Here is a 24,431-nt window from a genome sequence, read left to right on the forward strand (position 1 = left end):
TTTATCTAGGATTCCGACAAATGTTCTTTTTGTCGTAAAGTGAGGCTGCAGAGAGACGGCACAAAGAGTTTTATCTCGATTGTGTCTGTACTATGGGAGAGGAGGGCTCGTGATATATGCAAGAAGGGCTGACGGGTTCACAATACCCAAAATCTGCCCGCGGGTACGTATAAATTACATACTCTACTACTTTTCCTGCCTATTCAAATTATATACATGATTTGTACCCACAGAGGTTTTGTTTTTAAGTCCACCCAGTTCGCGCTTTTTTTTAATTAAGGTGCATTGTTCCACAAAATTATTCATCCGAAAATCTCACCTGATTTTGTTTTAATAACGCCAGTTATTGTCCGGCTAAATTTTTACTAATAAAATTAACAAGCGAAATGGATTAAATTGCATGTTTTAAATTCTACATTCGCATGAAGACACCCTTGACACCACTCTCTACAAAAAGTTGGACCAATTTCCATACACATTCTTTTTCTTTTTTACTCACATTCATGTTTTTTACTACCCTACTACATTTTGTGGAATATTAAGCCAATATAAATTATCTCTCTATTTATCTAACATCAAATATTATGTCAGAATAGAAATGAAAACATCTTTTCAAAATGTTATTCTCCCAAATATTCATTACAATGAGCTCTGAAACTAGCTGTTATTTTACTTTCGTTTATTTCTGTACATTCGTATAGCGTGCTTATTATCAGATCAATATTGTATCCTCAATATACAAACAAAATTGCTTAGTACTCTCATTAGTTTGTTTAAACGATTTTCTGCTTATATGTTATGAATTCCGTAAACATCCCAGTTATTTTAAACACTGACTTAACATCTAACGAGTCCTGTCCTACTCCGATCAGCGAAATTGATGACAACCATTTCCCTGTTCCAGGCACACTCGAGATCGCTTATTTTACCTAAAAGAGGCCAAAGAGGCATCTTTATGCATTGTTTTGTGGGTGTAGTGGTGACAGCAGCGAATCTTAAACGTTCGCACATTTATCGCACTAATCAAAATTCAAATCCCAATTCTGGCGTTAATTTTAAAGAATTTGGTATACAGTAGAACCTCGATAATCCGATTTAATTGGGGAAAAGGTGTGTTCGGATTAGCGATTTGTTCGGATCAGCGAATTTCCCAAAATCTGAAGGGGAACTGCTGAAACCAAACCTCAAGAAATAAACCTTAATTTTTTTAAACCGAAATAACATATACTTAAACAACAATGGATAAATAAATACGTTTGAAAAAAATATTACTCCGTCACCATAAACACTCTTTTCGGAATCAACACGTCGGGATCTATATCTCTGAATTTTTTCAGAATTTTTTGATGACTTTTTCAAGAATGAAATTTTCCATTTCGAACCATTCTCGACGATTTTCGAAATTTAACTTAATTAATTTTCTTGCAAATTTTGGGCCGCAGAAGTCACTTTTGGCTTCATTTCTCCGATAAATAGCTTAAACTGTTTTTCTAGAATTGTCCATTGAAATACCGCAATTTTTAAAAATTTCGAAAAATTCGAAGTTTACACCGAATTTTCCAAAGATATTGCTCCGTTACGATCAACACGCTATATTGTGTGAATCAGTATGTTGAGATCTACATTCCTGAGTTTTTTCACAATTTTTAGACAACTTTTTTTTAAAAGTGAAATTTTTTCAATGGTCACCCCTTCTTCAAATTTCGGAAAAATTTTGACATTTTTGAAAATTAACTAAATACATTTTCTTGTAGATCTCGAGCTCTAGAACTCACTTCCGGCATCGTTTCTTTGATAAGTGTAATCGTTTTTCAAGAATCGAAAGTTGAAATATCGAAATTTTCAGGGATTTTCAAAAATTCGCATTCCGTACCGATCTTTTCGAAAATGTTGGGCTGTGACCGTCTACATGCTATATTTTTGGAAAAAGCATGTCGATATCCACGTCCCTGAATTTTTTCGCAATTTTTAGACAAACTTTTTAAAAGTCAAATTTTTTCAATGATCTCCCCTTCAAATTTCGGCCAAATTTTGACATTTTCGAAACTCAACTAATTACATTTTCTTGTAGATTTTGAGCTCTAGAACTCACTTCCAGCTTCGTTTCTTGGACAACTGCAACCGTTTTTCCAGAATCGTACGTTGAAATATAGAAATTTTTAGAAATTTTCAAAAATGCGCATTTCGTACCGATTTTTTCGAAAATTTTGCTCCGTGACCACCAACACACTATATTTTTGGAATCAGCATGTCGAGATCTACGTCCCTGAATTTTTTCGCAATTTTTAGACAACTTTTTTAAAAGTGAAATTTTTTCAATGGTCCCCCCTTCTTCAAATTTCGGCCAAATTTTGACATTTTCGAAACTAAACTAAATACATTTTCTTGTAGATTCTGAACTCCAGAACTCACTTCCGTCATCGTTTCTTCGATAACTGGAACCGTTTTTCCAGAATCGAAAAAAAATTGAAATATCGAAATTTTTAGAAATTTTCAAAAATGCGCATGTTATAGCGATTCTTTAAAAAATGTTGTCCCCTGACCATCAAGATGCTAGATTTTTGGAATCAGCATGTCGAGATTTACGTCTTTGAATTTTTTCGCAATTTTTAGACTACTTTTTTAAAAGTGAAATTTTTTCAATGGTCCCCCCTTCTTCAAATTTCGGCCAAATTTTTACATTTTCGTAACTCAACTAAATACATTTGCTTGTAGATTCTGAGCTCTAGAACTCACTTCCGGCATCGTTTCTTTGATAACTGGAACCGTTTTTCCAGAATCGTCCGTTGAAATATCGAAATTTTTAGAAATTTTCAAAAATGCGCATTTTATAGCGATTCTTTCGAAAATGTTGCTCCGTGACCATCAACACACTTTATTTTTGGAATCAGCATGTCGAGATCTACGTCCCTGAATTTTTTCAGAATTTTTAGACAACTTTTTTAAACATCCAATTTTTTCAAATTTCTTCAAATTTCGGCCAAATTTTGACATTTTCGAAACTCAACTAAATGCATTTTCTTGTAAATTTTGAGCTCTAGACCTCACTTTCAGCATCGTTTCGTTGATAACTGGAACCGTTTTTTCAGAATCGTCCATTGAATTATCGAAATTTTCAGAGATTTTCAAAAATTCGCATTTCGTACCGATTCTTTCGAAAATGTTGCTCCGTGACCATAAACTCGCTATATTTTTGGAATCAGCAGCTTGGGATACATAATCCTAAAGTTTTTCAGAATTTTTAGACAACCATTTCAAAAATGAAAGTTTTCCTCATACAAATTTCGAAAATCGTCAAAAATGGGTCGATTTTTGACGATTTTCGAAATTTAACTAAACACTTTTTCTTGTAGATTTCGGGCCGCAGAAGCCACTTCCGGCCTCATTTCTTCGATAACTTCAACCTTTTTTCCCGAATTAGTTAATTAATTCAGTGCATTTGAAATATCGCAATTTTTAAAAATTCAGAAAATTCAATACACCACGTACGTCATTTTGGCAAGTAGGTGCATGTTTTCAAGTTCAATTCGGATTGCATAATTTTGTTCGGATTAAATAGACATCGACTTCAACTAGTCTCTGTTCGGATTACTGGATGTTCGGATAATCGTGCGTTCGGATTATAGAGGTTATACTGTATTTTACACAAAAAAAAAAAAAAAATTTGGGTTAATGTTACTTCGATAGAACTTCCCCCGCTCTTGAAGTACAGTCCAACAAATTCCGCTTCTTTGAAAAATTATAAAAAAATGTTGTTTTCTGATAACTTTTAGGTATATATTAAAAACCAATGGTGTAAATGGCACCTCGAACCCCTGCACGACGAGGCTGAAAATTCCAAGGAAGTACCGTCCGCAGACATTCCGACAGTATGAAAGCAAATAACCAACCGAAAAGAGTGCATTATCAGAGTACATGCTTAACTCCGATTGTTTATGTTTATACATCGAAAGAATGTCACGTAGAGATTTGTTTAATTTGAATGAGTTATCTCCTCAAAACAGAGGAGTAAAACGATTAATTAAACCACAACGGAACAAAATATTTTAAATATGATTATTATTCTTATTTGACCATAATTAAATAAAGACCTGGGTAATCTCACATTTTCGAGAAAATGGGGTGACTGACTCGTTCTTAGTTTGACCAATAAAAAAACTGTGATGACGTCATCAACATGGACAATACTAGTTACAGTACAAGAGAGAAATACATATTCAGTTTTGCAATTCTTGATTCAATCAATAAAATCAATTAACTCAGCCATTAATTTTTTTCAGACACCCCCTGTAAGCAAATCTGAAAAATATTAATGCAGTGTTAGATCACAAGTATACACTCATCACATTTTGTACATTTAAGAAAAAAAATTTTTTCAGCAAAATTTTGTGGTAACGTCATACATTTTTTAGGGGGGATGAGCAAATATATTTTGATCAAAAATTTACCACGATAACTTTAAAACATCTCCCAGATTTAAAAGAATTCGGTTTTGTAGTTCCTGCTTAAATCAATAAAATAAATTCACGCATTCATTAATATTTTTTTTTGAACTGACGTCATCAATTTTTTGAAGGGGATAAGTAAATATATTTTGATTAAAAATATATCATTCTTATCATAACTGTAAACCATCTGCAAGATTTCAAATTAAATTGCAAAACTTTGTTTCAAAATTTTGATATTTTTTCCAAAAATCTGGACGTTTCGGGTAAAAATTCAATTCGGAGTTATAAACTACATGTGTAAGACTATTTTATTTCATACAATTTAAAACTCATTTACGATGTACAATTTTGAAGTGACGTCATCGCATTAGTGGTGGGGGGGATTAGAGACATTTTGGTTAGCGTTTTACCATCTACATGATATTCCTAATATAAATACAAAATTTCACAACAATCGGTCCCGTACTTTCGGAGATTATCTGTCTAATAAAAATCCGGGACGGCAGACGGACGGACAGACAGACAGACAGACAGACGGAAACGGGAGACCTGTTTCTTCGTCCTCTAGGGGTCATGCAAAGTCGAGAAAATGTAAAAGTAGAGAGTTGGTCGACGGACTCGATTACAATACTTCCTCTGCTTACGCTCGGTAAGTAAAAAAAATTGATTAACGGTGTGTGATCTGAAATGTACACAATATAACTAGAATTACTACAGGCATAGTTGTTGAGATGTTTCTCTATGCATTGTTTTGTGTAACACGACATGTATGAAATGCTAGTGATGTGTAAATATGAAAACATAATGGAAAAATCTCTGGTGAATACGAGGTGATAAAAATGAAAATATTATTTTGGGTGATTCGGTGTTATGTACATGTTCACCGGTCGAAACTGCTATCAAAAGCAGTGCAATTTGTGTTGTTATACGACTGTGAAATCTTTAACATAGTGGATTTTCAGTATTATTTCAGGTAAAATAAGTATATGGGAATTTTTCGTCTGATGTACATATATTTGCTTCTAGATATTCTCTGAAATAAAATGAGAAAGCTGCACATGCATGTTTATAAGAATTTTGTTTGATGTTAGTTTCCTAACTGCATAAAATATACAAGTGTACGGATTTCTGCAGCTCGTAAAATATTGCACCTCGGACGAAACCGTCAACTATGCAGGTGAAAATCCTGTACGTAATCCCGGTCTTAAAACATAAGTACTGAAACACGTTGGTTGAAAAAGAGATTTATCTGCAGTTCGTTTTGCTTTATATATTAAAAAAGGAAAGAGGTCGGAACTAAAAACACTGCAATGGTGGAAATTTAAATTATAAATGTACAGGATACGATGTATATGTGCGAATATAATTCAAAACGGAGAAACAATAAGCATGCAAAATGTGATAAAAATTATAGGCTTCCATGAATTAATTTGTGTAATAATTTTTATGCAAATGGTGAATGGGACACAGCTTTCAATAACCTCCACATTTATGTTGTCTTTTATACATCACAATTTTAAATTTAGTTTCCGCTCGATTTTGTCAATATACATTTATTCATGAGATTCTCAGATACAGATAAAAGCTTTTTAAGAAATGATACGTCTCAATATTGTTGGCGATTTGATCATTTAAGAGGCAATCAAAAAATTAAATAAATTCGGTTCTTCTAACACGGCTTTATTTAAATCCCGGCAAGAGTTATCAGCGATTTTTAAATGTAGCGGCTTGGTTTCCCTTTTAGAATTTTATGCACAATCTATCATCCTACAGACTGAAAAGAACGCACCGACGCATTTACCAACAAAGTTTGCATATTAATGAGGACGTTAAGGCTTTTAAGTACCCTGTTTCGCTACAAAAGGTATAAGTGTTGCATTCAGCTCGATTATACACTACTTACTAGAAAACCCAGATAAGAGAAGTAAAGTGAGTCATTGTGTAAACTAAAACTTGCCAACAATTTTCAAAGTTGCATTTATTGCTTTTCCGACATAATTTACGCGTCGGTGGCCAGAAGTAGCCAAGTTTAAAAACTAACAAGTTTTCAAGTCTCGATTAGATTGCTTCTAGCTCAACTGACAATTACTGCTTTTGGGTCATTAATTACATTCTCCCTGTTGGTCCACTCTAGCTAGAAAGCTACCCCTTCATTCTTTCCACCTCTACCCCTTTTAAGCCTGTTCGCTGTTCTACAGGATGAAATCCCATGGAAGCTGATCTATAAATTCATTCATCTCTTAGAATACACTAGAGCCTTGCTTTTATTTTATATAAACCGGATAGCCCTTCACACCAAACTTTTCTTTAATACTGTTTCCATATTCACGATAATAACTAAAATCTAAGCGATAATTTCGTTTACAAGCACTGCGTATACGAAAAAAATTTGATTATTATACAGCTCCAAACTGGCGTTATGTTCCCGGAAATTATCCACAGTTGAGTTATAAAAAAGCTCAAGAGGAACAATAAAAATCCTGCCCAGGTATACAACTGTGCTTTTCCTATGTTTATGTTTTTTTAATGTTACAGCTTGTCTTACAGCCGGAAAAGTGTTAGTTATACATATCTTATGTGTGTCCTCAGGTTATCGTCAAGAGAGTCATAAAACCTGCGGGCCATAAACCAACTTATCTCGCACAATTTCAAATTTAATTAAAAGTTTGCGTATGATTTTTCGAATGGATAACGAGGTCGTGTTTTCAATTCGTATAAAACAACGTGGCACTTAAAAAATGAAAACTGTGCAATGACTGGAGTTTAAGCTCCGTTTTACGGCTCTCCACATTCGCTTTTAAGTGCTGGAGTGGAGTAAGACAATTTATAGAAAATATCACAAAGTCAGATCTCTTTTTATCTGATCGGAAGACTAACAAATTGGAACAATCAACTTGACAAAAGTCTGTTTTACACACTAGAAAACGTATCAGGAAACGATCTGATGTATGATAATATATTTCACTTTGCTCCTTTCCTCAATTTCCTGCGCCTTTCAACTTAATAAAATAACAGTGGAGATGATGGGAGAAATAATTTTTTGCCCAAGCACCCCATTTTAACTAAAATTACTTTCGCACATCTATTTGTCACGTATAGACGAACAAAAACTTTCACTCTGACAACACTAAAATATTATCGGGCTTGCAAATTTTATTCTACTCGTACAACCTTGAAACGTTGAAGTTTTTGGCGCAGTGAATCGTGAGGACTATCGACTAGCTTAATTTAAATTCTCTTATACTCGTGTTTTAAAATTTTAACAGGGTTATCACTTAGCGGATTTATTTTCGTGGAAGTGTTATCGAGAAACATAAAAGTAAATAACTTCTCGCCCATTTTTGCTGCGGGTTTGATAACTGATGTTCCACTTACTCATATTCACTCTTTATTTGTGTTTTTCGATTACATTACGTTAGAATTTTGACAAAAGCATTACACGTAATTACGTGAAACGGTATTCCATAGAAGCGAGTTTCCACACACCTCAAAAACCGCAACCAAATGTGTTTCCAACGCACAGCTCTTTTCAACTTTTCATAATTTCAGCCATTACTGCTGCAACAACCACACGCTAAACAGCATGAACATATGAATTTTTCATGGAAAGCAAATCACTACAATTATTGCAGAATTATGCAATTTTTATTTTGTATATTTACGGCGACGCAATCTCGAAACCTTATCAATTATTACGTTTTTATTCAAACTTTGTGATTATGATCGCCTTAGAAATAAAAAGCGCTGCCCTGAATAAAATCACGACTCACTTCCCCATTCACATTAAAAACAAATAATTCAAAAACTAACTTTAACAAGCTTCTGGTAATAACTGTAATTAAACTTTTCAAAGGAAATTCATGTCAGCTTACACAGCTATTTCAATTGCCAGAATAAGGCAAACTCCCTTTGATTTTCCAAATTGTAAGTTACGTTTATCGAAGCAGAATCAAATCGCAACTGTACATCGTGCACCCGATTTCCCTGTACTCCGCGCCAGACCAAAAAAAGCTCTAGGATTTTTTTTTATTAAAAAATTGGCATTGTTTCTTAAAGGAATATCTGCTTTAAGTTTGCAGTTAAAACAGTGTTAATAATTTTACACCATTGGTTTATATATTTCGAATATCACGCAGACAAAAATTGTGTATCAAATTCATGAATAACACGTATTATGAACATCAAAACTAGAAACTGTGAGTTAATAAAAGTTAAGAAGTTGTCTTTACAAAGTTTAAAAAAGTTTGGGAAGTTGGGTGAAACTTCCGTTGGAAACAAATCCATTTGACAATCCAATATTTTTTAGGTGGATAAGATATGAATGAATTTAGAAAATAATATAATATAGCAGCATGTAGATCTATAAAAGGAATTTTCATGGGTAGATTACAATGCTCCCTATATTAGAAAATTCCTGAAGAAAACCGAACATCGAGGAAAATTTGCATATAGCTTAAAAAATCATTTCGATATTCAATTTTATTACATTTGTCGATTTCGAATTTTGATAAAAGAAATTCATATCCGTACCGCGGAGGTATGTTTTAGTGAAGTCAAACACCTTCTTGTAATTTAACCGCACTATCACGATTCTCAACTCTCAACACACACGATCTGAAATCAAACGAGATTGTTGTTAAGTTAAATACAAAGTATAGTCTCTTTAATCCCGAGCCGTAATGCCGCTAGGTGAACCTAGTGTTGTCTCTTTGCGTCTCTTTATTAACGGAAACGCGTAAACTCGTGAAAAGATCGGTTATTTTCATCAAACAGCGCTTAACTAGAAACCTAATATGTGATAATCTGCTTTTAGGAAACTTGTTAGTGGTAAATCTGAACCAAATTGAAATTTGGGAATGTTAGCCTGATTTCAACTAAACTACGAGCAAAGTTCGTATCTAACTTAGGATATATTCATACCATCTGACTGAAACACACGCCAAGTCGAACTGTGACAGAAAAGAGGACATATCATTCGCATGTTGTTGCGACCAGCCGCCCTATTTCCAGCTCCTTTTGTTGGTAATTTCAACTCGCTACGAAACAGTTCATTAATTTTATAATTTATCATAGGCTAATGCTTTTTCTTTAAACACGCAACGCCTCAAAAAATACCGACTCTGCTCCCAACTTTTTCAACACAAATAACCGACCGCGATGACACAGCGAATATGAAACCTTACTTTCAGAAGTGCAATTTTCAACGTAAATTATTTTCAGCAACTGCGCTGCTATACAAAACCTGATAGGCGCTCTATTGCCAATGTCTGAAACAATGACTCAAATTTAAACGAAACTCGGCAAAGACTGCTGCAAACTCTTAATAAGAACAACACAAATGGATTTCCTCACGATTCGCTGAACCGACGTTGAGCTAATAAACCAACATTTTATTACTGAGTCTCATATGCACGCCGCTTAATTAAAAATGTCACTCGGGCCTGGCTAATCGCGTGACACGTGTCCCATCTAATCACTCGCAAAACTTTATACAAAACCAGAAACAAGTTTACATTATAATGAAAGTCATGAGAGAATCTTACAAGATAATCCACCCGACTGCTCCATTTATGACTCATACTAATATACGATCGCTCTGTCTCTTTTCCACAGAGAAAATGTCTGCCTTCTTTTTTTATTCAACTTGTCGCTCTACAACGGAAATATTTTTTCGACGAATTGTGACGTCATTCGAGTCCCACGTATAGGTCTATTTGGTGTAGCAATCCGTGGACAGCTGATAGATGTTATTTTTGATCTAAGGGGGCGAAATCAGTAAGGAACACAAATATAGCAATTCGTGATTCACATAGAAAAGAATTCAACCGCTGTCACGTAATGCCAACGTCAAAAAAATTTTACGTCTATTTCTCTACTTACTACATGTACGAAAAGACGATTGTAATCTTTGTCACACCGCGTGTTTTTGAAACAATAATAGTGTTCTTTCCGCATTATTCAAACCTTAACAACTCAAGTGTGTGTGTTTTGTCACGTAATCACTCTTACACAACCGAGCTAAACTGATAAGTTTACGAAAAAATTACGGTTATATAATATTTTTTGTTGCATAATATAGTAATGCCCTGTGTAGGGAAGTCAAAATAATTTGATTTTGCAAATCACGCTGAGCAATTCAATTCAGCTACAAAATCGATAGTTACTCCTAGATTCCAAGCCATTTTATTTTGACGGATTAAATTGACAGTTTAAAGTTTTGTGGACGTGCACTCTAATTCTACTTAACAGGAAGTCACGGATTTCAATTTAATTCGCCACAGTATTAGACACGGAATCGCATATTAAGATCATAAACCACCGAATGTGTAAATCTATCTATCGCAAATTGTAAAAAAGTGCACAAAAAAAAACCGAAAGCGTTATTATGTTCATGGTTGCAGTAAATCTGTTTTGTTCGATCAACCAGTTTAATTGTTGTTATACCACAACAGATGCTCAGATATTCAAAACTGGCTTTTCGAAAGTTATTATTATTATTATTGTTAATTTTATTGTTATTAGCTAAACGATGTAAACACTTTCAGTTTCAATTGAAAATAAAACCAACTTTTTGCTGGTTATCATTCGTTCATTCATGCACTCATTCATCGTTAAAGGTCAGTGCAAAATATTATTAGTTGGTGGTCCTGAGAAGGACCGATTTTTGGCAATGCAAAAAGTTTGTCGCGGCGTCAAAGTCAGTTAAAAATATATAACAATGTGTAGTCTGGGTTATTCTTGACGTTTGATGTAAGTTAATTTGGAAAGCATTAGAGTGTATGGAAGTTGCGCAATAATTATTTCAAAAATACCGGTAGTAGTAGTGAAACAATAGCTGAAAGTGCATTTCCTTAAACGGCGATTAATTTTATTAAAACCGTAATAGAGATGTCGGTAGCAGTCCCTAATTGAATTTCTTCCCCGAGTAATTTAAACGTTCATTTCTTCATAGAGAAATTTTTCTCTGATATCCTCTCGGTTGATTAAAATAGTTGTAATTTAATTCTTTTTCAGGTTTCATGGATTCGCCACCGCGATATTCACATTTTAACCGTCTCTAGTTACACTTACACCAGCGACCAGAGATTCCAGGCACATCATACCAAGGACACCCAGGAATGGACTTTGCAGATCAAGTGGGCGCAAAAGAGAGATGCCGGAATTTACGAGTGTCAAATTAGCACACAACCAGTCAGGAGTTATTTCGTTAACCTTAATGTTGTCGGTGAGTATGTTTGACACTGCATTTACAACAATAAAAAGCTCCTCGTTTATCTCAAGTGCGCGAAATTAGCAAAGCAATTCAGCATTTACGGTGTTGCTGACAACCAGAAAAACCGGCGTCTATCTGGAAATTTGAATTGGCCTGGAAATTGATTTCCAGCGGCAAGCATTTGTGTTGCAGCAAAATGCGAATGCAACTTATTAACGCTACAACAAAATTGCGAATTGGAAATCTCCCTAGAATAACAATTTCTCCAAAATTAGCATAAAGCCTCGGGCACTTCTCCGCAAAATCACACCGACTGGTATCGTCACACTCATCTCATTTATAATTTCAACCGAACTTCGAACTTTTACAGCAAATATTGCACTTGCTTTTGATCTCGCGCTGCGACTAATTGCCACGAATCTTTCACTTATTAAAAAAACACCATCTACGCAAACGTGCTTCCTTAAGAGACGTTTCTATTATTCCGGAAGCGCTAAAGCTCCACTCACACTAACGCTCCTTCTCCACCTTCCCCTACGTACTCCTGTACAAACTGAAACAGAGCAAATGGCAAAGATTTTTTTATAAATCAGTATATCAGTAATGTAGAATTATACATTTAAATAAAATCACTTGAATCTGTAGTCTAGTTATATTTAGTCCTGCATGTGTTTGTTCTTTTATTTCAATACACCCTACATTGTTTTTTTTCCAAACCAATATTTGCCCCCTTTTTGTCGTTGGGAATCTTGGTATCATGACACGTCCAAGAAACATTAAACTAGCCAGTCGTCCGATGGACTCGAATACAATACTTTCCTAGCTTACGATCGGGAAATAAAAATTAGAAGTTTATGGAGTTCAAGAACCCTTATTAAGTTGGTTTAAAGATTATTTGAGACAAAGAATCCAACAAGTAAAAATTAGTTCCGTGTGGGGTTCCTCAATTTCAGTTTGAATATTTAATAATTTGAGCCGGGGCGCAGGGGTTGCGGCACTGGAGCGAGGGAAGTTCTGTTGAAATAACCTTCGACCAATTTCTTTCCTAAACATTTTACCTGTTTAGAGTTGCACTTATCTCGTCTTTTACATTTTTTCGTTTCTCGAATTTCTGAACAATTTCATACTTTGTCCCCTTCTTCCTAGTTAGTATTTTCTGCGTGTTTGAACTTGTCCTCTTCTTAGAGTTATGGGTGTATTAGTTTCTGAATTCTTTTTGTTTTGTGAATTTTTTTTATAGCATAAACACATGACACATGGCTTCAATACTTTGCAGTTATATCTGACGTAGCTCCATAACCTAAAATACGATTAGTATATTAGCCCTCAAGTTGTAGTAATCACGTTTCAATCAATATTGCAGTTGGTTTCAAATAATATCGGTTGTCGTGTGTGCCACAAATTAGAAATCAGAATTCGTGTCTAAAAATTACCATCTGTCAACGAGTGCAGCGCCACCTTGGTTATTTGCTTGACAAACAGAAACTAAGTTGATGAAATTTCAGCGTTAAACTGGAAAAGTAGTGTTTGCCCTTTCGCTTTTAGCTAGTTATTAATATGCAGTTAGGTTAAGTTCACTTTCCTTTAAAACGTAGCTATACTCCATTGGCGTGCATTGGGATCAGACTAGGAGGATAAATAAATAGGAGAAGGGACTACGTAGTTCACATTGTGCCGCTGAGTTTCCGCGGCGCTAGTGGTACAGCGGCACCCGACTTTAACGTAGTTGGTACGTGTATTTGTGTTAATTTTTATGAAAAAAACGATTGTTGAGCTGCTATTTAACCATATAAACAATAGTTATCATATACAAAGCTAACAGCATATAGTGTAACGTGAGTAGTCAACGCAAATGATGAGTACAGTCCGATTTTTATAGGTTATATTTTGAAGATGAGCCCCAAAAACAATAAATGTTTCGCACCAAACTGTAGAAGTGGCTACAAAAGTAATAACGAAAAATGTAGTTTGTTTCTTGCCCCTAAAGATCCAGAATTATTAAAGAAATGACAGCATAATATTCCCCGGGCTGATAGGCAATTGTCAGTTCGAGATGTTTTATGTGAGAAACATTTCACATCGGATTGTATCTTGAGAGAATGGCAATGAGGCTCGGTGAGTTCATGAACAATGTCTTAGGGTGAATTTATGCAAACCAATATAACATTTAAAATATAATTTAACGAATATTTTTTATATTTTTTTGAAGAGAACGCACGTGAAAATTGAGGGTTTTGTATTATTGGTGAATTTTAGTTATTTTTTTTTATCTAAAGTCGTACTGATACAGTAAATTTGAGACTAAATTAAATCTTGTATGCTAAATTGATGTGTATAAATCCACCTTTATTGTTATTTGTGGCACCTAGCAGTTTCATCACTAAGTTTGTTTTAATAGGTAGTGATTCCGTATGTTAATCCAAAATTGAAACATAACTCGGTACCCACAATTTTTCCCATTTGCCCCAGCTACCTAACAAAAATTAAAAAAAACAAACGGAAACTACCGACACGAACTTTAGTAAACAAAAAAAATCCTCTAATGATTGAAGGAATTCCAAGTACATCAAAGAGTATTTTTGAGGAAGTCATCATCTGTAACTAGCAGTTCTATTTGATGGAAAATAAGAAAACCGAAAATAAAGCCGCCACATTAAAAAAACAAGCCAAGTTGATTAAAATGTAATCAGTTGCTTGCCTTTTACAGTTTTGGACATTGAATTTCGGCAGTAATTTTCTGATATTTAAAAAAATCCACTGTAGTCTATACCTTACTGTCCTTATGATTGACGTTGAAAAAATCACTATACAAGTAACACTTCAGTTTATTATTTTAATGTATCACATGTCACACTGCAAGTCAAAAGTTAAAATTTGGTTATGATAAATAAAGGCTATTTTAGAGTATGTGTCAGCTGAATAATGAGTCTGCCCGAAATTCAACGTCCAAAACTGTACCATGTTTTGTAATTTGTATGTCTACTGCAAGAATAAATAAATTTCCTAAAAATTTATTTCATTTCAAAAGAAGATATATTTTTTTCTTCACACAGGTACAGACCAGCAAAAAATGCAACAACAAGGTAAGTCTTTTGATTAATAATTGATAATTGATAATTTTGATACATTAAGAGTTAAAAGAAATATTTGTTAAGTAGTAATCAATAAACCTCTAGTATTACTCATCTACATTTTATATGAGTAAAAAAATAATATAGATGGATCTGATGCACTCTTTCTCAATTTCAATTGATTTCTGTTGATATTATGTATATTAGTCGAATTTAATTTACTTTTTTCTTTGAATTACCTATTTAGGCTGTTTGAAAGTCGGGTGCCGATCACGCAGCGCCTCTAGCGGGCCGCCAAAACATGCGGAAAGTAACTGGCGTCAACATTTTACGTAGAGCGCATACACAGTCCCTTCTCCTAAAATTCTATCCTCCTAGGGATCAGACAATGTTTTTCAATTATTAAATTTTTAGCCATTTGCACTCAGTTTAAAAACAGTGGTAACGTTGTAAACTTTCGATTTCAATCTGAAGAGATGGTGTGATGAATATAATAACAACAATAATTCAACAATAAGTGTTAATAAAAACGGAAATTTCCTTTAATTGGTGTCTGGAAACATGACGGCGCACGGAAGATTCCCAACTTTGCGCTTTCTGAAGCAGCGTTTGTTATTAACCATTACGACGACGATAATAGTAATAATATCACGCAAATGATGCGACAGTTCAACCTATCGCAGATAATTTTACATCTGGAATGTACCTGTTTCAGAGGGGTTAGTAGGCGACGAGCCATCACGTGACGTTCCATACAAAACGAAATGTAGTTGTCCACCAGGTGCCAGGTTGTTTATGTATGCCAGTAATTAACTAAATGTTTTCATGTCTGGTACACTAACGTTTGCACTAATTAAGTTTTAAGCTTCAACTAAGAAAGCATAGTGTAGTAGTTTTCGCTTTAAAAATCAATAACGCTAGTCAACTTATAACTACAATAAAGCTGAAGTTTTAAGCCACCACGAGAACAGTAACAACAAATTGCTCTCGTGGTTACAGACGAGTAATCTAACAAGCTGCTAATTTGTGTCTTAATTTTAGTTCCTACAGCCCAAATACTTGGAGGACCCGATTTACATGTTGACAAAGGAAGCACCATCAACTTGACATGCTCGATCCGATTCAGCCCGGAACCTCCAGCTTACATATTTTGGTACCACAGAGAGGAAGTAAGTATTTGTTTTGTGTGCTCATTTACCTGGCTCAGAGGGATCTGATTTATCTCGCACATTTAAAATAAAAAAGAACGTATATTTGAGGTGGAGAGATGAGCAGTTGTTAAACAGCTTTAATAACTACAGTACATGTTCACAAAAAGTAAACGAGAGATTGAGAGAAGATAAAACTTTTAAAAATTTGATGTTGGTCGTTATGTCGTGGAGTAAAAAGAGCCAGTGCAAGTACGTAGCAATTTAGATATTTTGCCAGAGTGCACAATAATAAAAATTTATACCCTAATTACGTTAGAGTGGATGTCAAGGGTCCACATAAATTACAAGTTGGAAATAAGTTTTTATCAGGTTGTTCATCAAATAAAAGATTTTAAATTAAAAGCATGGTTTTAGGCAAATGAAGTAATGAGCTAATCCAAATCTCCAAACGTAATAGACGTTTTAACGAAGCGACAATAACAGTAAAGAAAATTTGCCCACAATGAAATACGACAGGAGAAAAGAAAGAAAAGGTTAAGACGCAGGAAGCACATATAATCCGCGTTTCCTTTCGTCTTTTCTCCTGTTCAAATGCAAATTTCGTTAACTGCGCAACGCATCCATCACGTGATCAATACCGCCGCGATTAAAACGTGTGAAATGAGAACTTTTGTTACAGGTAATAAGTTACGATTCGACCAGAGGCGGCGTTAGCGTCATCACTGAAAAAGGGGAAGTGACTACGAGCTACTTGTTAATCCAACATGCTGACATTTCAGACTCCGGCAAATATTCTTGCAGTCCTTCTAACGCAGATGTCGCCAGTGTCAGGGTTCATGTCTTAAACGGTAAGTTACGACTCTTTGTTGCAAGATTTTCTACTCTTTAAGAATACAGACGAGCAAGTAAAATGAACAAGATTAAAATAATTGATTTTCGATTAGTATGGAAAGAAAGACAATGGAAATAGGAAAAGTGCAAATTAATCACGACGTAATTACCTACAGTTGATTGAAGATCAGGGACTGACCTAAGCACCTATCGCCCTCCGATAATTATGTGAATGCACGTGTTTTTCTGCGGTTCTCTTTAAACTTTAACTCAAGTTCGAAACTTTCACACACCTTTTATTTGTTTCAAAACCTGAAAAATGTTCCTCTTAATCAAGCCGAGGGTGCGCTTAAAATAACAAAGTTACCACACCTACGTTACCGGCTCTTCCACTAATGCACAATAATTTAATCACAAACTTTCCTTCTCTTCTGCATTGTTGTTGAAGAGCTAATTTGTTAGTTTCAATTTAAATCGCCGGGGCCGTCAGATCTGACGGAAATGAATTCCTGTTGCTTTGACACTAAATAATTGCTCCATTGTCCATAGCGACTTTGATGTCCAATTTGTGTTTTACTTCTTAATTTACAACTTCTGGATCGATCTTGTCGGAATCTCTTTGTGCATCCCGCATTGCAGTCTGACAACGGATGTATTGGATGTCTTATTTGACCCATTGATCGGAAACTTACTAAATGACTCGACATCTGATAGATGATAATTTATCTGCCCGCATTCTCCCGAAACACATCGAATATAAAAAAAGGACACTTTCCATGGCGACACTTGCACAACCGTTCAGATTTATCTAGAAAAATCCACCAAAACATTTACAGTTTCACTAAAACTTTATGACCTGAGGACATTCTCAACTTCGTCAATACCTCACTTAAAACCCACAAACACGCCAATACAGATGTAATTTTGAGGAAATGGAAAAGAGACGCTCCTTTAAGGCTTACACAGACAAATTGACGGTCGTATTGTTTTTCAAAAAATGAAATGACTGTGATGACAATTTTGGCGCACCCGGCACCTCCACCATTTTTCGCAGTCCAAGATCTATTTATGTACCAAGTTTCTGTTGAGCGAAAAAGTAAAAAGCAATCTTAATTGAGCTGTTCTTTCCAGAAACAATAACACGCGTGATATTCGATTATAAAATTTTCTACAAAGGCGTCGTCGCTCATCTGTGCCCCGCTTTATTTTATGTGAAGAGAGAGTTCCGGATGACTAAATAAAGTGCGTAGCGTCTTATTTGTAACCTGAAACAGTTTTAAAGTTTGATGTGTTATCAAACGCTTTTATACCTTTTAATGTGAGCTGAAGCAAAAAATCTGCAAACAGTGTTTTTTTTGATTTTTAAAAATGTATATAATCTGGCGGCGCAATCTGTGTGTAAACACGCGTTCCCTCGAGCAGCAACATTTTGAAAATCGGTTTAGCTGTTAAATTTATTATTGTGCAATGTTGTTGAAAAGATAGCAGACAAATGCTGTGGGCAAAAATGAGCTCATCTCTGTTGTTTTATAAACGTGCATTTAAATTTTCCGTGGCCGAAATCAATCATTTGTGATTGGATCTCCTTTAATCAGTTTTCTGGCTTACGTTAAGCCCTTGAAAACGTTGAAAATTTGCAGTCACAAAGTCATGTGCTCAGATCGGGATAAAACCGGTGGGTTATGATTAGCCAATTCAATACATTATTTGTACCCAGCCAGTCAACATATATTATATATAATTTTTAAGTCTAATCCCTTTTTGCCGTCAATGGTGAATAAAGCAAATTAAAAAACGGTAATCCTCGGCTTGAACAGCGTTGAAATCGTTTGGGAACCGTGATAATCAACGAGGATTATGCAGCATTTTACTGATCGGAAACAATCAATTCATCGGTGATGCCGCATGGCAGCCGTTGGAATAAGCCCAGCTTTCTGCTTAATCAACCAGTATAGTTTGTATTTTCACGTAGTAGTTTTCGTACGACGCATCTCACTGCGATGCCTTAATGGATATTAATTATGCAAACATATTTACATTTTTTAGAGTAGCTTGGAAAAGAGCCAATTTTCCTCCAAACCCAAGCCAACAAACTTATCGCGTCTACATGCTTTTTCTTACCACAAGGAATCAAAGCCCATATTAGTAGATGGAGTTACACAAAAAAGGTATGTTCAATATGCGAAATCCACCATCGTCTTGTTGTTATTCTACTCTTATTCCCCTCTTTAACTTTATATCAAATCTCAACTAATCCGGAAAGTCAGATCCGTCGGGTTTTTGTACAAGACCTTATTTTCAACAATTATTTACTGAGGATTCTATTGCCAACAAGTTTGTGCAGTATGCTTATCGAAACCCTGACACTCGATGATGATTTTAACAGTTTGACAGGTTAATTTTGTAGTTGACGAACTGCACTGACATTTGATAAAAATTAATTTATAAAATACTTACTATGATGGTGGAACGTCTATAACAGTGTAAATAACTTACTTAAGTGTGTAAATTTGGCCTCGCTGGAGGCCTAGAAACGTCATATCGTTAATCACGTAGTAACACATTCGCAGATTAATTTATCCCACACTTTCCTACTTTAATTTACTTATGATATACGTTTTAAGCTAAATGTGAATAAGCACAGCTGTATTCTATTATCAGCGCTGGCTTTTTTCGCTTTGACAGAAATGTGGATGGCGTGCAAAAAATTCCGTTGATCTATATAATACTTTCATTTCTGCATAACTCCATCCCATTTACCTTTACAAACAAAGCATCAAAGTGTGAAAAAACTTTTATGTTTTTCGCTAACACCATCAGGACAATTTTCAGGATTACAGCGTTTCGCTCAACCAAAAACGTGACATCAACAAGCCGACATTGTCGAACAACAAATTCTCAATATCCGCACTTTGGCAAATAACAAAAACGTGTAGTCTAAAGACTAACAAAGGAAGAAATCGCGCCTTTCGATTAAAGTAGAGTACCTTGAGACATCGGCCCTAAATTATTGGCATTTACTCTGTAAAGACGATAACAGTGATTGTAATGAATGCGTAATTTCAATTTCAGATTAATTAATTAGTCTTGAATGGAAACAAACTGTAATTAATCGATAAGCGGGCACAAGAATCATAAATCAAGTAAAGTGGCGCATCGAAAATTGGAAATTGGTTGTTTTGCTAACTACGAAAACAAGTGCGATTTGATTTAAACGCTTTCATGTTCTTTTTGCTAGAGTATAAATTCTGAAGCAGAATCTGGAGCAAATATCAATGTCGGGTTTATAAAACCAAACACACTTGTATCAAAATTCGTGATGCGATCCGGTCCGGTTAATTCCGAAACGTGTTATTAAGACGACATGTGTCTACAGCAGGCAACCAACCGAACACCTTCTCCTTCCCACGTATGGCGTCACCCGAAACTCATTCACCGTTCTCTCTTTATCTATTTCATTTTAATTATTCACTTTTTTAATTTTCTTTCTATACTATATGTGTTTTCTTACTTTCACTTCAGGTCATTGGTCTTGTTGCTATTCTTCTAAAATCTTTTCTAACTGTTACTTTTATCACTACCCCCAAGTTTCAAAACCAACCGTAGAAGAGTTGAAAGAAAATACAAAAATTAATATGCGCACAATGCTTTTTCCTATATCTTCGTATTGTTTCTCGGTTTAAAAATTTCTTCACTAACCATATGTGTCTCGTACACTTACTTATTTCGTCTGGCGTCTGAAACTGTTGTTTTTTCACCATGTCGTGAACGGACTACATTTCCCAGTGTACCTAGTTTTAGTGACACTGTTGACAGGTATGTATAACCCTGACCTGATTTAATCCAAAGAAAATCTTCCAATTGCTTCGGTTAACTCAACTGGAGCTCTAAACTGGCTATTTCAAGATGTGTTTGAAAATGGTTTTAAAACTTGAAAGTTTTCAGCCTGTTGTGTTTGACAATTTGACGGTTATTACGTACATTTTGGCAATAAAATCGGCAATGACGAGACATTTGCAGCTGATGTAAAGTGTAGTTTATGTATTGGAAGAATCAATAAAATCAACAGTTCCCATTGTATTTCTTGCAATAAAGTTATTCAGTATGGGGGGAAAAACCGGTAATTTCCGCTGAGCGTGACTAAAGACCATTATCTATTAACTATTGTGTAAGTAGCTAAAAGAGATAGTTTATCAATGAAATCTCGAAACATTTTGATTCGTGCGCACAACAGTTTTGATGGGATCTGTAATATTTATTTAACTATTATGGTGAATAATTTGGTGAGAAAAATCATTGTTTGTTTCAGGTGAAAGACCAGCCGCTATGCAAACTGGATCAGCTGCACTATCAATCAATTTTGTGACCACTGCCGCAGTGATGGGATTATCTTTCTTGTACAATGATTTGGTCTACGGCTCTTGCGACGCAAGGTAGCTATTTTTCTGAGGTGTCAGTCGCGCGTAACTTCAACAAGAGCAAAAATTTTCAACAACTACAAAAAAGCAAAAAAAAAACAGAAATAGTAGAAACGAATATAAATGTTGATGTTTTTCGTGTTGCATAAGTATTCGGACTTACACAAAACACACTTTGCATTTGTGTAAATATAGTTTGAAGATGAAGTATACTAAAGAAAGACTTTTGCAGGAGAATTTGCTTGAGATCGTAAAGAATTAAAGTAGTAACTTCCTACTGCAAGTGAAGTAAATTTTATTCGTTGTTGATGTGCAAGCTGTGACTCTGTATCAGGAACTGAAAGGAACTGTTATTGAATGAAAGTGTTAAACTTTAAGTGACAACTCTTGATGGCGTTTCCCAGTGTTTAAAATGTGTATAATTAAGAAATAAATGTAGAAGTCATTGTTATCATCCTTCTGTTTGTTGTCCTCTAAGCGAAATGAAAAAAAATAAAAAAAAACTTTGGTCCAACAAACCAATATGTATATTTATATAATTAAAGTGTTATTAATTTCGCTTCAACAGGGTATACATATAATTTTGGTCATTTTTAACATGTGTAACTTTGTAATTATTCATATAATGTAGATGAAAAGTTCTGTTGATGGTGAAATAAATATCCAAATGGAATTACAGTTTAATTAATTCAATAATTATTTCCCAGTTTGCAAGCGATTGCAACAATTTCCATCAATTCTGAAACGACAGTGTAAATTAATGTACATATAGTAGGTAGTTTAAATGTAAGCCACTGCTGTGTACAAGTACAGGGGCGGCGCTAGACTTTTTGTATTTTTTCTAAATCCTCCAAAAAATCGCGCAGCCATGCCGATTTTTTTTCAAAATTTACTAGCGACGTCATTGTCATCCGACACCTTGAAAATCAGTGCAGAGGTTACTAATCATAGGGTAATTAGATCTCTTTGTTTTACTGTTCTAAATGTATTCAAATTACAGAGTACCTATATCGACAATTCATTATCTCAAAATAAGATGTGTAGTGTGTAATTTATATTACTGTAAAGTTTACAAATAAATAAACACTCATTTTAAAAAACTCAAACAAACGTTTGTTATTCAAGTCGGGAAGTAAAATAATAAAGGAATGAAATATTCAGTAAAAAGTGCAAACATACGAGCTCGGAAGTCACCAAAATATGGAAAAGTAGTTATGAAGTCTATAACTAAACTTTTCTATAAGTAAATGAAACATTCGGCTCTGACACGGTAGATATTGTTCCAGGCATTATTCAAGAGCCGAAGCCAAGTGCTTACCGCTCTTATCGAAAGCTATAAATATCGAGCTTCGAGCTTCGAGAATTTACATTGCAATATCCACTTACTATCAGATCATCCGAGTATTCGTTCCGAACCACTAAAATTCCCCGTAATTCTTCAATTAGAATAACTAAAGAAAGCAATTAACTCATGCACATGTGTAACGCTACCGAATGACAGCTACAACAATGCCAGTATAGAGTGAAATGGCTCGTAAGTAGGTTATGGCAATGTGTCAATGAAGATGCAGGTACTAGTTACAATATTTACAAAACAATTAACACCAACAACCACTTTCCGTTGATTTTCGATCGAGATAAAACTCCAACGATGATTTATTGTTATACTTTGTCACAACGCATCAGCTGCACTAATTCAATTGACGTCTATACAAAATCTACTCTTACTTTCCAATTTTGCGCTTAACGAAACAGAACTCGGGCTTCTCGCTTTTGAAAGCACCTAGTTACACAGCTACGAAACTGCACTAGTTTAAGCTGCAATATAAGACAGTATTACTTTTATCAGGATTTAGCTGTGCAACGACTCGGAATCTTTATATCAGCCATATTTTGTTTTGACCCAAGTAAAACAATTTTACAAATTGGATCAGACACTGGATTCGGAAATTTGATGCGAAAGCTTTGTTTGCCAATCCTTTAGTACATTCAAATACAGTTAAAACCAAACCAATTTATATACATAGTACACAAATTTCTCCAGATTTACAAGACATAGTTTTGTCTTAAGTCGTGACAATTTAGTTTTTCTGGTTAAATGGTCTACATTTTTACTATAACGTTCGTCTCGAGTGCCCGTATAACTTGAAACAACCCACTTACAAACATTACAGTAGTGGAAACTAGATCGTCGAATGCATGCATACAGGTAGGTATGATAATGCTATATCGTCTTGGTGATCGATAAAATTTCAAGTTCATGTGATATCAGTAGGTAAGTGAATTCCTTGAATCAAAGTTTGTTTTTTTAACAGTTTCGCTTCTGACCTACTGTCAGAAGTTCTAAAATGGATTATCGCATTTATATTGATGTTTTTTCAGCCGGCGTACGCATGCCGATTCTAAAAATTTATAGTGCTAAAAATTCGGATGTTACCTATAAAATGATGGCAGAGTTCCAACATAGTAAAGTCTGACTGAGTGACGTTGTCACAAACAAACTAGCTTGGAATTTTATAAAGTCATCGGATTGTGTAAACTCTCTAAAATTCCTTGATATGACTGTGTATATATGTGGCTTTTCCAACGTTCAGTAGTAATTTTTGCAAACTAACAACGTTGTATGATGAGGTTGGTGATACGTGTTAAAATTTTACATTGATGAGTCGCTCCACGTAACGCACTACCTCAACCGACCTAGAACGAGTGCCGCCAAAGACAACAATAAGAACATTGTCTGTCATAATGTTCGTAGGACTACATACGAATGTTTAGACAGTCGCTTTAGCGCGAAGTGTTGCAATTTGAGGCTCTGTTCATTTGAACTCTTGGAAAAACGTAATTATGCAAATAGCGCGAGTGTGTGTATAGATGAAAGAAATGTTAATAATAAGGAAATGCCTGAGGGCATAGTAGCAGCTGAGGTCGGGTTGTGTTTTTGTGGAATCCATTGAAATAATTTGACCGTTTGGAATATAAAACAAGTTCGAATGAAGGAGTGGAAGCGAAATCAAAGCCGATGACAAATTTACTTGTAACGGTAAATTTAAAAAGAAATCTGCATATCAGAGTCTGAAATCTGGTGATTTAACCGGTAATTTCGCAGCGAATACAAAGGTTTCGCGGATGATGAGGAGGAACCTCGGCGGGTAGAAGCGGGCACGTTCCGAAGAGGTCGAAGGCGCAAGTAATGGCGAGATGTAGGAGTCAAGTATATGTTGAGGTAAGAAACGCAAGGTAACGTAGAGGTCGTTGACCATCATCGATATATAGTCAAGGCCAGGCCCTCGTTCTGGGCA

The 24,431-nt window shown here is 35.0% G+C and overlaps 1 protein-coding gene across 2 annotated transcripts in view; it reads left to right on the top strand.

The window, feature by feature from the left end:
• Nucleotides 1-22,236, top strand: part of LOC135141610 (protein sidekick-like) — a 230,700-nt gene extending 208,464 nt beyond the window's left edge. The window contains exons 4-9 of one of the 2 annotated variants that reach the window (XM_064072864.1): nt 11,463-11,673; nt 14,715-14,744; nt 15,774-15,901; nt 16,563-16,731; nt 21,024-21,147; nt 21,365-22,236. In XM_064072864.1, coding sequence (XP_063928934.1) covers nt 11,463-11,673; nt 14,715-14,744; nt 15,774-15,901; nt 16,563-16,731; nt 21,024-21,147; nt 21,365-21,386 — 684 coding nt within the window. In that variant the 3' untranslated portion in view covers nt 21,387-22,236. The remainder of the gene's footprint in view (nt 1-11,462; nt 11,674-14,714; nt 14,745-15,773; nt 15,902-16,562; nt 16,732-21,023; nt 21,148-21,364) is intronic. The other variant, XM_064072865.1, reaches the window with a different exon arrangement.
• Nucleotides 22,237-24,431: the final 2,195 nt, after the last annotated feature.

Source organism: Zophobas morio, unplaced genomic scaffold (genome assembly GCF_036711695.1).
Source record: "Zophobas morio isolate AGI-343-1 ecotype UQ-CSIRO unplaced genomic scaffold, CSIRO_AGI_Zmor_V1 ptg000044l, whole genome shotgun sequence".
Taxonomy (NCBI): Eukaryota; Metazoa; Arthropoda; class Insecta; order Coleoptera; family Tenebrionidae; genus Zophobas; species Zophobas morio.